This window comes from Nannobrachium achirus (genome assembly GCF_963921795.1).
Source record: "Nannobrachium achirus genome assembly, chromosome: 23".
Taxonomy (NCBI): domain Eukaryota; kingdom Metazoa; phylum Chordata; class Actinopteri; order Myctophiformes; family Myctophidae; genus Nannobrachium; species Nannobrachium achirus.
In genome coordinates, this window is record NC_137830.1 from 36,597,650 (window position 1) to 36,613,385 (window position 15,736).

Consider the following 15,736-nt stretch of genomic DNA (forward strand, 5'->3'; position numbering starts at 1 on the left):
TCGAACCAAGTTCGATTCATGCGTTTTGTCGCATGCGGTAAAAACTCATTGACTCCTTTTATGACTCTTTTTTTGGATCCACAGTGTGGATTCCGCACAGCCTTGCACACCAAATCCAATGCGTTTTAATCATGCAGCAAACGGAAAGAAACGCAACGGTCCTGTGTGCAAAGCACACAGGATGCACCATGATGGATTCTCGAACATTTCAGCAACAAGGCAATTCAATGTGCTTTACATAAGATATGAAGCAAAAGAAACACGCTACAATATGACATTTGAATTCAGTATAAAAGGACATACATACAATACAATGGAAACAAAATAAGTAAAAATTGACTGAATTGTGGCAGACCTGCAGTTTTTGGGTAGTTGGTTCCAGATATAACGGTGCATAAAACCTGAACTGCTGTCGACTGTATCGACTTCGGTGGCTTGTAGGGAGCGAATATCCGTCTTACTGTCTCGACAGAGCAAAGATATGGACCAACGATGGTGCTTTCCTCACCGTGACCACTATCTGCAGCAACGTTGTCATTGCATCATGTCTGTGGTCCATGTTGCACGCACGCACGCACGCACGCACGCACGCACGCACACACACACACACACACACACACACACACACACACACACACACACACACACACACACACACACACACACTAGCTGTTGTGGTACGAATATTAGACTCAACTTCTTTACTTTGCACTTAAAATTCATTTATTGCCTATACATTTGAAAATACTAAAATTAGAATGAAAAGGGAGGTGGAATAATATGTTATCTCGTCAAGTCAAGATGAATTCAAATCAAATCTGAATGCAGGTGCCTCTGTCTGCCTAATGGCGTCGTAATGGTTGATTTTACACTGTAGATCTGCCATTTTCAGAGCGCAGTTTGTCTAGTTTGTATTTGTTTGACGAAATGATCAATATATTCATCATACTGTAGCTTAGTTTTTGCCAGTGAAAAAAGGTAGTCCACGAGAGTGTTTTGTCTTTTAGTTGACTAAATCAACACTGCCCGCTCACGGTGGTTGTTGTGAGTTATAATCCCACCCGCCTCAGAGTATGTCCTGGACATGAAACGGCAGCAAGCAGAGGATTGTGAAAGATCAAACAAACAAGGACAAAAAAAGATGCTGAATAACTCTGCAGCTCAATGCATGCAATACACTTGGATGGAGGTGTGTGTGTGTGTGTGTGTGTGTGTGTGTGTGTGTGTGTGTGTGTGTGTGTGTGTGTGTGTGTGTGTGTGTGTGTGTGTGTGTGTGTGTGTGTGTGTGTGTGTGTGTGTGTGTGTGTGTGTGTGTGTGTGTGTGTGTGTGTGTGTGTGTGCACGCGCGCGTGCCTGCTTCAGAGACAGTTTCACAAGAGAAAGACTTTAAAGGCTGCCGGTGTTGTATAGGCTTCAGTGGTTGTGTAACTGTTAAGTAGAGATATGGTCCCTGAGGTGTGTTCAAACTAAAGCTGTGCTCTGTGTGTGTGTGTGTGTGTGTGTGTGTGTGTGTGTGTGTGTGTGTGTGTGTGTGTGTGTGTGTGTGTGTGTGTGTGTGTGTGTGTGTGTGTGTGTGTGTGTGTGTGTGTGTGTGGACTAGAGGACACAAAGCCAGAGGGCAAGCTTACAGCTGCAGGACTGTGTTCCATGCTCCGCTGAAGACGTTTCCCATTGTGTGCTGAAAAACCTTTTACTCTTTACTTAAAATACTTAAAATAAATACTACACCATGAATTTTCATTTTTCCAATTTTTATGTCTTTTTTTTTATGTCTCAGTGTATGGGCAGATCTATGTAAGCAGGGCTCAGAACGGGCTGTCTGATTTTAGGTCCGATTGTGACATCACAATCGGGACCTACTCCTATGCTGAGTGGGGGGTTGGGGAGGGGTGGGCAGGCCTGAGAAGGAGGCAGGAGGAGCTGGGAGAGGGTTGGGGAGGGGTGGGCAGGCCTGCTGAGCAGGAGGTGGGGAGGAGTGTGGGGCCAAAACTGGCTCAATAGCGCAGTCCTCCCACTCAGGACAAGGTGGTACTGCAGCTGTGGTAATTTTGCCTCAAACCTTTTGAAAAACGTTTTTGGGACACAAACAATGTTATATAGATTATTTTTAAATGCATGGTGTAGAACCTTTAAATGTACTGTAGGATATAGTGCTATAATACTCTTTCCGAACTACAGTTTGGAGAGTCAGGACGTCTGGAATTTGTAGTTATTTCACCTCCCCAAGAGAAGTTCAGACTTCGGAAGGAGTATGGACCGCATTTAAGCAAGTAGGACATTCCATTTACGTTTCTGCCTGACAGCAACGATATACCAGTATGCTGTAGTAGGATATTGGCACCGTCCATGTGGAAAACCTTGTGTGTCCAAAAGCGTTACTTTTTAAGAAAAAACTAACAAACCAACAAAAAAAATCCAGTAGATCAAAAGAATCAGAATCCTCTTTATTGTCACATCAGAGGTTTACAGGTGTAAAACACAGTGGATGAAATGTGTTTTTGTGCGAGCTACATTGTTTTTGTTGTTTCCAGAAAGAGAAATAAAAAAGAGGACAAGGGCGCAAGCTTAAGGGGGGAAAGAAAGAATTAAAAAATATATATGTATCTATTATTTGCACATAGCATATCCATCAATAATAATAATACTACAGGGGGGCACGGTGGCACAGTGGGTAGCGCTGTCGCCTCATAGCCAGAAGGTCCCGCATTCGATTCCCTGGGGCTGATGTGGGCTGGGAGTGAACTCCAAAGCGAGGGGGTTGCAACTGAGAAAGCCCTGTCACCCCAGGTTTGTTTCTAATGGGGACATCCTGGAGGTTTACTTCACCAGACCTGAGGGACCGGGAGGGGGCGTGGTGGTGAAGGAGGTTGTAGATGTAGGGGGGAGCCTGGTGGTTGAGGAAGGCCTTGTAGGTGATCAGTATTTTGAAATCTATTCCAGGGGTCTTCAACAGGGGGTCCGGGACCCCTAGGGGCTTCTCAGAGTTACTACTTTTCTTTCACACAAATCTTTGTGTGAAAGAAAAAAATATCTCCTTTTTTATATTGACGATTTGAACCCTAGCATCCATATTCTGAGAACTTTAGTCAAACATAGCCGATCTACAAGCTGTGAGCTTGTAGATCTGCTATTTTCGGCAAAGAGCTTTGGTGTAGAGGGGAAAAAGGACAAAAGGATGCGGGTAGCAGAGTTTCGAGCTTAACTTTAGTTTCTTGCTAACTTTGGACGTGTCAACAACATACTGTAGGAGGCTATAAGCGTCTCTGCAGCAGTGTGGGATAGTGAACCTTTAAACAACTGCTATTTGTGCACAACCTTTCCTATGTGGATATGTAGGCCAACTATTCCTGACTGCAAATGCACTTGTAATTCATATGGTTTTGTAAGTTAGATTTGCCTCGGTTGCAATGTGTATCAGCTCTGAGAACACATCATTTCTATTCCCTTCAATTATACATCATTTAGTTTAGTTTGTGTTGTTCCACTTTTGCTTTGTCAATTTTAACGTATGTTTTCTCATGCCTATAAAGCCCATTGAATTGAATAGTGTGGGCGAAGTCGGGCAACATTGGGGAAAGGCTGTTTTGGTGATCTGGTTGACATGGGACTGGAAGGAGAAGGTGTCAATGTAGTTATTTTTTTAGTCACAAGCCCTTGATTTCATGGGTTCAATATTCATAAAACCCAGAGAGACACTAAAAGCAATTTAACTTTCAAAATGTTTCAAAATGGGCGAAAACAGACAAACTATGAGCTTGTTGAGCTGCAATTGTTTGCTATTTTTGGGCAAGATTCATGTATGATGGAGTAGGGAATTAATTTACAAAAAAAGACCAGTACAATTGGGTGTAATTTCTTTGCAACATAATAGTATAATATGACATTTCTTTGACATTTGAAAGAGAGTGGATTGAACACTCATAAGGTTTGGGACAGCATGGAGTCTTTTACTGAGTGTCTGCGAGTCTTTCTGTAATGTTGCATCATAAAATAGAGGCAGTGTGGAATAATAATGGACCCGTCCATCACCTGCAGGGTGCAGACAGACACACAGGTCTACATCTGCAACTTGCAAAGCGTCACTGTCGACTGGAAATCTTGTATGTCCAAAACGTACTTTTCAGGAGGAGACATGACGTGAATTTTGACCTGATTCAAGATTCAATTTATCCCCTGAGCAAGCAGGCAGGCTCTATTAGCGCAATGGTAAAAATGGCAGCACTTTCTTTTTTCAAGTAAAACACATTTTGTTGTACGAGTGAATCAACGAGTGAGTTTTTTTAAATCTAAATTTCGCATCCACTGGGCCAAGCAAAGCGCTCTGATCGGCTACTTCTCCCTTTGCGTTTGTTGTCTCTTCTTGGTTGGTGCATCGCTATGATCGGTATACCCGAAACTGAAGGTTCTGTGGTGCAAAAACTAAGTGCGATTAAACTGTGTTAATTTTTTTAATCGCGTTAATTTTCTGTAATTAATTAATCGCAATTAATCAGTTAAAGTCCCAGCCTCATTACATACATTACATTACAATTTTAACTATTTTCACTTTTACTTTAAAAACATAATAAAACAATTGCCGATATACAGTACAGGCTCAAAACACATCGCTTGTTGATCAGCTATTTTAGGGACTTATGTGTGACAGTAGTATGATGAATAAAAAAAATGTTGAAAGTTGAAATATGGAGATACAAGGTTTCTGCACGACAGCAACAAAAAGGGGGAAAAGGGTACTGTCTCACTGAATGAAGCTGCCATGATCTTTTATTGCTGCAACGTTTCAAGCAGCACGCTGCTCTTCTCCAGGCACATGAATAAGTAGCACAATAAAGTAGGAGACAATAAAGTTGAATGATACAGTAATAATAAAGTAGTGCTGCCTATTAGGAGAACAGTAAATTTAATATTTGCCCATTGAGCTGCCTGTGCCGTGTGAGCCATAACAGCCATTTGTTTATTAATTTATTTGTTAGGTTCCCATTAGCCGGGCCCTAAATCACTGGTTCTCAAACCTTTTAGTTTCAAGGACCCCCAATTGTATATGCATTAGGCCACAGACCGCCATTTATATCATCCTCTTTCATTTTCTATCTCTGGAACCCAAATGTATTCATTATTTCATGTAATAAATCCTAATTTTAAGTCCTAATAAGACATACAAAACATATTAAACAACCTAGTGCATGGAGTCAGGACAAATTTAAAAACGGATTGCTTGACATCCTACATATGATATTCCAAGGAATTTCTTAAATATGGATTTCTTTGTCAATTTAGTCATTGGCAGTAGTAAAGGACACCATATTTTCTTCTGTTTCCATCCGTTTCCGTTTTCTACGTCCTCCTCGGTCACTGCACTGCATGTCCAAACCATCTCAACCTTGCCTCTTGTGTTTCATCCCCAAACGATCTCAACCTGGGCTGATCCTCTAGTCCAGGGGTCTTCAACGTTTTCAGGCCAAGGACCCCTTAGTTGAGAGAGAGAGATAAAGCAGGGACCCCCACAACCTTATCATAGATTCCATATAGTTTCATTGTTTGACAGCACAATCATCAGTATATTTTGGATTCTTGTCAATTTGTGTTTTCAGATATTTAACCACTTGAACCGTCAATACCTAATAAACTTCACTATGTACTTATTCTGCTCTTTTTCCCCTCTACACAAACCTCTTTGCCAAAAATAGCCGATCTACAGGCTCACAACGCCTCGCGCTGCGAGGCGTTGTGAGCTTGTAGATATGCTATTTTGGCTACAGTTCTAAGAATATGGACACTAGGGTTCAAGTTGTTAATATAATTTGGAGGACCCCCTATTGTAACTCTGAGGACCCCCTAGAGCCCCTGATCTTGTCACTCCTAATGAGAATCATAGCATCCTCAGTTCTGCCATCTTCAACTCTGCCTCCAGTCTTGTCGTCAGTGCCACCGTTTCCAAGCCATACTGCTCTCACCACTGTCTTAAACGTCTTATACATGTTGGTACCCTTCTGTCACAAATCACCCCTCTTTCCGTTCCACCCTGCCTGTTCCACCCTGCCTCCAAGCTCTTCTTCAACTCTCTTCCACACTTTTTTATAAAATGTGTTTTCAACGTGATTCCGATAATTAGGACCTTAAATACAGTATACTTCGTAGGGATGCACCGATATGGAAACTCTTGGCCGATACAGATACTGATGTTTAAAATAACAATTTAGCCGATTACTGATAACAATATTTGTTCATTTAGTGTTTGGTGTTATTTCCCTTTTTGGGCCAGGGAAACAAATAAATCAACATTATAGGAAATAATTGTTTGGAAAGCCCCGTTGTGGAATATTTTTCATTTCGCATGTGGTGGGGGGCTCAGACCGCATCCGCTAAGTAGAGTAAGCTTTCAACTCCCCACTGATACCTTTGGTTTGGTGAGGGGCGAAACAGTTTTTGATATTTTCGGACCAGACGACGAGGCTTTCCGGATATGCCAAGCCGGGCGGAGGTAGAGGAACAGAGCGTTAGGGAGAACTCCACTAACGCTATGGACCAGAGCTATAGGGGTCCCTGGTACATGTATAAACATTTTCTGATCAATTTGGGGGTCCTTATCATTAAAAAGTTTGAGAAGGCTTAGGCTGTCTGTCTGTATCTCTCCCCACATTACATGGTGTGACAGCATCTGAGAGGGAGAACATAATGTAAGATTCATAGAGAGAACCTACAGTATGTGACAGCTGGAGAATGGGCAGTGTTGTGGGGTTGACAGCTACAGCAGAAGGATAGTGAATGTTATGGACCTCCAAACTGATTATGTATTTGGCCACACATAAGACAAAACTGCAGATCTTCAAGCTCACAGCGCTTAATATTACAGCACGTTTTGAGCTTGTAAATTGTCTCTTTTAGAATAGTCAAAGTTTAAAATAGGATGAATGTGGTTAAACTGATTTTGATGCTATATATTAACTCATCTTGCTGGGGACCATCTGGAAAAACAAAACTAGAATGAATCATATTTATATACTTGAATATGTGTAGGTCGCACATCAAAAGCAATAACAGTGTTTATTTTTCAAGCATTTCTACTGTTCTTTTTTGTTTGCATGATCCATATTGTATTGTATAATATGATTTAATTTTCGACCGTAGTTCGCAGTTTAGTATAATATTATGTCGCGGTGTATACAATTACTACACATTTTGAGAGGTTCTGTGACACTTTTTCTTTACTCTTTTGAAAGAGTGCCTGACTTGGCACAGAGATCAACGCACCCAAAATATCGCATCTCCTTCCATCTCCGTCTCATTATAGCTGAGGAAACGGCTATCCTTCCACCTTTTAAACACAAAACAAACTACTGTATATCGTTGCTGTCGGGTGGAAACCTCATTTTGAGCTTTTAGATCGGCTATTCTTTCGTGTGACACTGTCGTATGGTCAAGTAGGGCATACATTTCCGAAAAAGGATATATGGATATTTTAATAAATATACCAGAGTTTGGAGATGAAAGATGCCTTTTAAAAAGTGTTTTTGAGTTTATGACTTTGAAGTGAGATGGTTTATGCATCGTTTCCCCTCCCCCGGGGAGTCGGATCTATGAGGGATGAGATACATATCAATCTAAAATTAAACTGTACGTCTACTTTTTCTTTACAGCGGGGCGTCAGTGTCAGTCAATATGTGTGAGAATGTACATTTAAAACCAAGCCAAACACACACACACACACACACACACACACACACACACACACACACACACACACACACACACACACACACACACACACACACACACACACACACACACACACACACACCTGTTCTTTTTAAGCCATATTTAAAGCAGCATTATGTAACTTTCCTCTTCTACCCCGGATTTGAACCCAGTGTCGTGCCCAAGTGCTGACATTTTTACCATTGAGCTAATAGAGGAAAGTAAAAAATCATATCAGACAGTGTCTAGGTGTGTCTACATGACCTTTGACACAATCTAAATGTCTCAATAGAAGAGCAGGGAGACAAAATACAAGCACCCTAATTGTATAAGTTTTATATACTCTACCGCAGGGGTCTTCAACGTTTTCAGGCCAAGGACCCCTTAGTTGAGAGAGAGATGAAGCAGGGACCCCCACAATCTGTTCATACTGTAGATATAGTTTAATTGTTTGACAGCACGATCGTCAGTGTATTTTGGATTCATGTTAATGTGTTTTCAGATATTTAACCACTTGAACGGTCAATACATAATAAACTTGACCTTTCACTCTGTAATTAGTCTGCTCTTTTCCCCCTCCAAAGCTCTTTGCCGAAGATAGCCGATCTACAAGCTCACAACGCCTCGCAGCGCGAGGCGTTGTGAGCTTGTAGATCTGCTATTTTTGGCTAAAGTTCTCCGAATATGGACGCTATAGGGTTCAAGTGGTTAATATAAGAAAGGGGGAAAAAACTAGTTCCTATCACACAATTATTTGGAGGACCCCCTAGGGGTCCGGGACCCCCTGCTCTACCATACAGATTGGACTAAGTTACATTGTATTCATTAAAAAATAGTGCCGCTTTAACCTTCTCACTTCACTGCATGCAATGCAAACCAGTTGCTGTCCAGGAGACCCGTTCCACACGCACAGATCTGACCTTTCAATCTCCTGCTCACCTTCAAAGTGTTTGCTAATTAATTCACACACACAAGTTCAAAGTGAACGCACGCAAAGATGATTTATTTCCGTCATTAAAGTGTCTCCTCTATCCCTCTACCTTCCCCAATCCCTCCATTTCTCACTCCCTCTTTCTTTGTCTTCATCCCTTTTCCTCAACCTCTTGTTTGTTTTCCCTCTTGCTCCACTCCTCTTCCTCCTCTATTGTTCAGATCTGGACAACAGTGATGCCAATGAGAAACTGAAGTTCAGCATTCTGAAGAGACTACCTGAGGTCAGTGCTGGAAAGTAATTCACGTACATTTACACAAGAATCTGAATCAGTTTTATTTGTCACGTCAGGTGAAGTGCACTCCATTGTGTGCCATCGTTTTGTAGTACTCTGTGAGAAGAGAGACGATAGTTATAGAGTGAGGGCAAAAGGAAAGAAGGTAGATAAAGACACCAGATCTAGATATTCTATTTTTTGTGTGTGTGTGTGTGTGTGTGTGTGTGTGTGTGTGTGTGTGTGTGTGTGTGTGTGTGTGTGTGTGTGTGTGTGTGTGTGTGTGTGTGTGTGTGTGTGTGTGTGTGTGTGTGTGTGTGTGTGTGTGTGTGTGTGCGCGTGCGTGCGTGCGTGCGCGTGCGTGCGTGCGTGCGGCTATACTTATGGGGACTAAACACATGTTCACAGAGTCACCTGCAGGGGACCTCTGACAGTGTGGGGACAAAATAGTAGGTCCCCACAACAGTTAGGGGTTAGGTTTAGGGACAGAGGTTAGGGTAAGGCCACAGGACTTGCATAACAATGAATGGAAGTCTATGTAATGTCCCCACAAGTGATGTAATATATAGCGTGCGTGTGTGTGTGTGTGTGTGTGTGTGGTCTAGTTGCTTCTTTTGTGTTGTTTTCGCAGACCAGTGTCACATCATATCATGGCCAATATAATGTCAGTATCATGGTTTTACCCTTCTGCAGTTTTTGGAGTGGTCAAACCGCCTTGCACGTTTGACTTAGTGTGTATGTATTCATATCCTTTTGTATTCATGTATGTATGCAGTACCAACAGTCGCAATACCGCTGGGTGACCAGTGGCAGGCCTGGGTGACCAAGTGGCGCTGTTGAGCAGCTGAGACACACACACGCGTGCACACATTCCTCTCTCACAGACACAGGGTTTAGCTTAATGAAATAAACTGCTCAAATGCACCGCTCACTTCAAACTGGGGTTGATTTTTTTCCCTTTTTTTTTTCTTTTGAAAAAAAGGAACAGCCGTGCTTGTAGATGGGCTACTTTTCTAATTGTTGTAAGAAGAAGTATGTAGGGCTTGAGTGGTTAATACAATGTTTTCTTTCCAAATGAATCCCTGGCATCATGAACTCAAACCAAGTCACACAAGTCCCTGAAGGGAGGGTGCTCCTTGTGGTACCCCACTGACTCCACCATGGTGTCACCCAAAGAAACACACATCAAAATAAATGGTTACATTAATAACATCCAAATTACATTAATTAGCCCTCAATGCATTCCCATCGTGAATAACCACACAATAACACAATGAAACAATATTAATGATTTGTGTGTGCCTAGAGACATGCTGGGAAATCCCCCTAAGCCACTGACATGACAGCCCAGTAACGCTACAATAATATTCATTCATAGATTCATTTTTGATAGATGAAATGTACGGTAGATGCATTCATAGTCACAGTTGAAAGACTACATGTATTGTAATTGAAAGACTGTACATACAGTGTAATCCCTGTCAGGCAGTCATATAATAATAATAATAATAATAGCAGATAATAATATATAAGTGTAAAATCAGGCATTACGACACCATCAAGGCCCGCCAAAATACATTTTTGTCACCAAAATCAACTGTAGATTTAGTCAACTAAAATATTATATTTAGTCGACTAAAACTAGACTAAACCTAAAACATTCCAGATTACTAAAATATTACAATTCAAAAGACTTAAAAATCAAAAGTTGCAGTCAAAGTGAGCTCTGCCCCGGTGGGTAAGTAGCTTTTACTCTTGTGCAGTTTACCTCTTCTGTGCCCCACTCTTTCTGTTGTTGCTTGCTATGACACAAACTCTCCTCGGGGATCAATAAACGTTTATCTGATCTCCTCTAATCTTACTGTAGAATTATCCTGTTAAAATGCCTGTTCGCAACTTAATGTAATGTTTTGGAAACAGTTCCAGTCGATTTGTGTCTTGTTACCATAACCTACAGCATGATGAGTATCACAAGCAGGTTGTTTTCTTAACATATCCGACCCCCACTTATCCACCTTTCCTTTCCTCACTCACAAATCGGAACGCAAACTTCGATCTTCCTGATGTTAGCGCTCTGATAACGCAGAACCTGTACCTGCTCTCTGACCCACTGATCAACAGCCAATCCAGGGACGCTGGAACTCCCAAAATCCCAAGGGGAGCTGAGCTTGGAGGAGTTCAGGCCGCCCGCCGAAAAGTCACATTTTTTATCCGGTTTTCGGTTATTTTTATTATTCCCCGCACAATGGTGTAACAAGAAGCTGTATGTTACTAGTTATTTTAACACGCAGCGCAACACACAGCACGCACGCACGCGCACACACAGTCACACTCACACACAGTCTCACACACACACACACACACACACACACACACTCACACACACACACTACAAAATCAGGTATTATTTTTGTAATGGTTTTCTACTGTTTTTTATTCCCCATACAACGGTGTTAGTATGCAACAATGAGCCTACAGACAGTTTCTAGTTCTCAAATAAATAGACTTTGGTGTGCCATGAAAGCGGGATTTATTTTAAAACAACATTTTAATTCAACTTCCCTTCCGACCGGAGGTGGCAAGGTGACCATGTGATTTGGTGACCATGGGATAATCAAACAAACACCTTTTTTCAACATATTTTATTTCCCAAAGTCAAATACATTATTGTTTTAATATAGGTCTGTGTGTGAAGCACCCTCAGCACCAGCGTCCCTGAGCCAGTCTAACACATTGTTACCCGCCTCACCAAGTCCCCAAGCCTTCTTAGCCCATAAAACAATCAAATCATTGCCTTATATTTGTGTTTTGGAAAACATTTATTTTATTCCCGACTGGAGATACCCAGAGTGTGGAATAAGTTCCAGGCTGCCCTACAAAAAAAACACATTCTTTTAGCACTCTATTGTGCTCCAGTTTCTTCTGGTTTTGCAGTGAGCTCTCTGTCCAACTCTTTCTTCTTCTTCTTCTGGCATTAGATTCCGTATCTGCCAGTGACACAGTTGTTCAAAGTCTTGCTCAACATTTTGCATCTACTGCACAGTATATGCAGGGCAAAGCGGGCAGTTTCCAGTTTCCCCCCGACCCCATTCGTTTGATATGTTGTCAAAGAGACAAATAAAAGTAAGTCCTCCTCGCCCCTTCCTGTGCTAATCACACAGACACAACACTGCCAACAGACTCTTTTCACATGGTGTATTTCAGTGCATCATCGACCAGTCAGTAATTTAAGAAGGTTCTACGACATAGAAGAAGAATCTACGTTTAATGTCACAAACACTGCTGAGTTGAGTGGTCGTAGATATCTGTGTGAAGAGTCGGCTGTCTTGCCTGTATCTTCCGCTCACTGTACAACCTCAGTGGTAGAATAAAGGTAAGGTTTTGTCATAGCGCCACCTACCTGCAATTTTGGCAGGTCAAAAGGGCAATGGAGGCCCACCATTAGATAGCAGTCCATTCTAATGATGTGGCTTTATTATATTGCACATCATTTGAGAATATAAATGGTGTGCATGCTGCTGGATTTCTCCCATAGAAGCCCCTTGTGGTTTACCAATTAAATGTGAACATTACCTCATTACTGCCAAAGTGGCAGTTGAAAGTGTTTCAGAGAATGTAATGTGTGCGCGCGTGTGTGTGTGTGCGTGTGCGTGTGCGTAGACTATGGAACAGAAAGTGTACCAGTTGTGGGACCATCCTGTCAGTTCAGCGTTCATCTCCAGGGACTACGTCAGAACGCTGCTGGAGAAACGGAACAAGAATAAGGTAATGAAACACACACACGGACACACACATCCACTAGTTAGAGTGAAAGTGAGTCAGTCTATTTGTCGACGACTGATCAGCGGCGTCAGTTCAGAAAAAGCTAAGGTATGACAACATGACTGGTGTCTTGCACACGCGCCCTCACGCGAGTCATGTTGCCATACCTTAGCAACAGGCACAATGAAAACTACATTTTATTATTTCCCCCTTTAGCCAAGGTATGGCAGCTGCCATAGCTTGCCATACCCAATTGACGCCTCTGCGACTGATCAAGCCAAAGATTTTCATAATCTTTGAAGATCGGCTTGGATTTGTAGATCAGCATTTTTCCACACAGGCTTTGCACGACTGTTGTACGACCAAAAAGAGGGCATTAATCTACAGTACATAAAAAGAAGAAAAAACATGAAATGTTGGAATATGGAATATGGAGAATATGGTTTCAACAACGATATCCAAAAGTTACAACGTGTTAGGCTGCGCCTCGGTGTGAGCTTTTTGATCGACTATATTGTCTATTTGACATATGATGAAGTATTGTCAGGTGGAAACCTCATATGTCCAAAACGGTTACTTGTCATGTTTAAAAAAAATTACAGATATGCAAGCTCAAAACGCATTTCATTTTGAGCGTGTAGATCTGTATTTTTTGCTACCTTTGTGTGACGCTGTACTGTAGTATGATCAAGTACCAATATGGATGAGAGTTTTCTGCCCGACAGTGACAAATTGTGGTTCAAGAGGTCCGCCTAAAAGACAGCTTATTGTGTATGTGTCATCTCCACTTCTTTTCAAGGCTGAGTACTGTATAGTTAGTTGTCCATAAAAGTCTCCACACTAACGTCCCTTAATTACGGGTCAAATTTCTATACACTTTCAGAGCTAAATTAACGCTCCACATTTAGAGATAAATGTGTTTGTTGGAACCAGAACAAGGTTATGCGAGCCCTCAGTCCAGAGTGCAGTGTGTTTACATGTGTGTGTTCTCCAGGGATCTGCGTTGGCAGGAAGAGACAAACCAGGATTCAGACCAGAGTTCCTTCCTCTGAGCTACCTGACCAAGATCCTCAGTGACGTGGAGGAGCAAGGTAGCGCTTGTGCGTGTGTGTGTGAGTGTCTCTGTCTGTCTGTCTGTGCCATGGCATGTGCTGCTATACTTGTGACAGCCAAATGTCCCCGAAAGGATAGCATAATTTGTGAAATAACATCACAAGATCCTTTTTAGTTTTTTGATTTAAAAACTTTATGAATGGCTATTTCCTGCTAGGTTAGGGTTTCGGTAGCCTCGGAAACCCAGGCTTATTTTGGCGATCGGAAGAAGAATAAGCCTGGGCAAGCCCCCCTATAACTGTGCTGGTTCATGACATTTTAATTTTATAAATAAATGTAGCCATTCAGATTTTATTTATGTATTTATTTATTTTACATCAGTATTGTTCATATGAACTGGTTTGTTTAGGCTTATCCATTATAATTATAAAATCGCTATGATTTATCACTGGTTTTCCACCGCGGATCACTTCCTCATTTACTCAAAGCGGACAGCAGCAGGAGTCATGTTCCCCTCCGCGTCATTTCGAGACGCCGGAGGACCCGGCGAGATCCACCGGGCAGCATAGAATGTGCCGCGTTAGGTTACTAGAGTTTCGCTAACACATGCCATGTCTAATGCATTATAAACATACTTATAATACATTATAATCTGCTTATAACACTGTCTAATTATAGATATAAGAACATTTTCATAATGCTTTATAACAATAATCATAATCATAACACATTATAAAGCATTCTTTAATGACTTATAATGTCAAGTACAAATGCATTCAGATATGAATATAACACTGTATAATTACAGTTACAAGCACTCATAAATGTCTGTCTGTATGTTTGTCTCATCAGGGACTGCGAGGCGTTGTGTGCTTGTACATCTGCTGTTTTCACTACTTTTGTGCGACAGCCTTGTATGATGAAGCAGGGCTTTGCTTTGTGAAAAAATTTACAAATTTGAAACTTGGAGATGCGAGGTTTCTGCCCGACAGTGGCGATTTACTTTGTTGGCCGCCCAGCCCCCAAAATGGAACGAAGGCCGACATTTTATTTTTATGTTTTTCCTAATGGCCGGCCTGGACCGGCCGGGAATGAACCGGCCGTTCGGGAGTTGTCCCGCTTTTCCCAATGGCCAGCACGTCCCTGTGTCTCACTCATCCTTCCTGTCTGTCTTATCTTTCTGTCTCTCTCTGTCAGCGTTGAACCCATTTGAGGAGCACGTGGATGCCAGCTTTGTGGAGGAGGTGGCTCTGAAACAGACGCTCATCCTCCTGGGATATGAAGAGAAATGATGGATGGATGGAAGAACGGAAGAAAATAATCTTAGGTGGACAGTAACAAAGTGTGTGTATACACACACACACGCACGCGCACACACACACACACACACGTGCACACGCACGCACGCACGGTCGCACGCACACACGCACACGCACACACACACACACACACACACACACACACACACACACACACACACACACACAATTCAATTCAAAGGGCTTTGTTGGTTTTAAAATAGGAAAAGTAAAATGTCATGGTGTATCACCTTATAAAAAGAACATTGATAGTGGAAATAGCCTATCTACAAGCTCACAACGCGCCGCGATGCGACACATTGTGAGCTTGTAGATCTGCTATTTCCACTATTTTTTACTTTAAAAAAAATATATGAAGATTTTTCAACACGGAAACAATTATGACGATTATGAAAATGTATCGCGATTATGTCAAATAATTGCGATTAGATGATGATGTAATAATTGTGACAGCCTTATATGTGGTTCATTCATAACCACCAACCGTACGTACCTTCTTCCTCTCCTAGCAGTAGAGTCAAAAGTACAATATTTGTCTCCGAAATGTACTGGTTTGAAAGTCTCCAGAAAGTATCCAAAACTGCAATTACTCAAGCGAAGTACAGATGCAGATACAGTTCCCTTTGTTGTTGTTACTGCACACCACGTCACAAGGCACAAAACAAATTGACATAATAAACCTGCAAACTCATAAAGGGACAG

At 41.8% G+C, this 15,736-nt stretch overlaps 1 protein-coding gene across 1 annotated transcript in view; it reads left to right on the forward strand.

Moving 5' to 3' along the window:
* The window catches only part of gsap (gamma-secretase activating protein), a 123,192-nt gene extending 108,150 nt beyond the window's left edge, over positions 1–15,042 (forward strand). The window contains exons 29-32 of the mRNA XM_080753978.1: positions 8,848–8,909; positions 12,561–12,665; positions 13,657–13,753; positions 14,913–15,042. Coding sequence (XP_080610104.1) covers positions 8,848–8,909; positions 12,561–12,665; positions 13,657–13,753; positions 14,913–15,007 — 359 coding nt within the window. The 3' untranslated portion in view covers positions 15,008–15,042. The remainder of the gene's footprint in view (positions 1–8,847; positions 8,910–12,560; positions 12,666–13,656; positions 13,754–14,912) is intronic.
* The last annotated feature ends 694 nt before the right edge of the window (positions 15,043–15,736 follow it).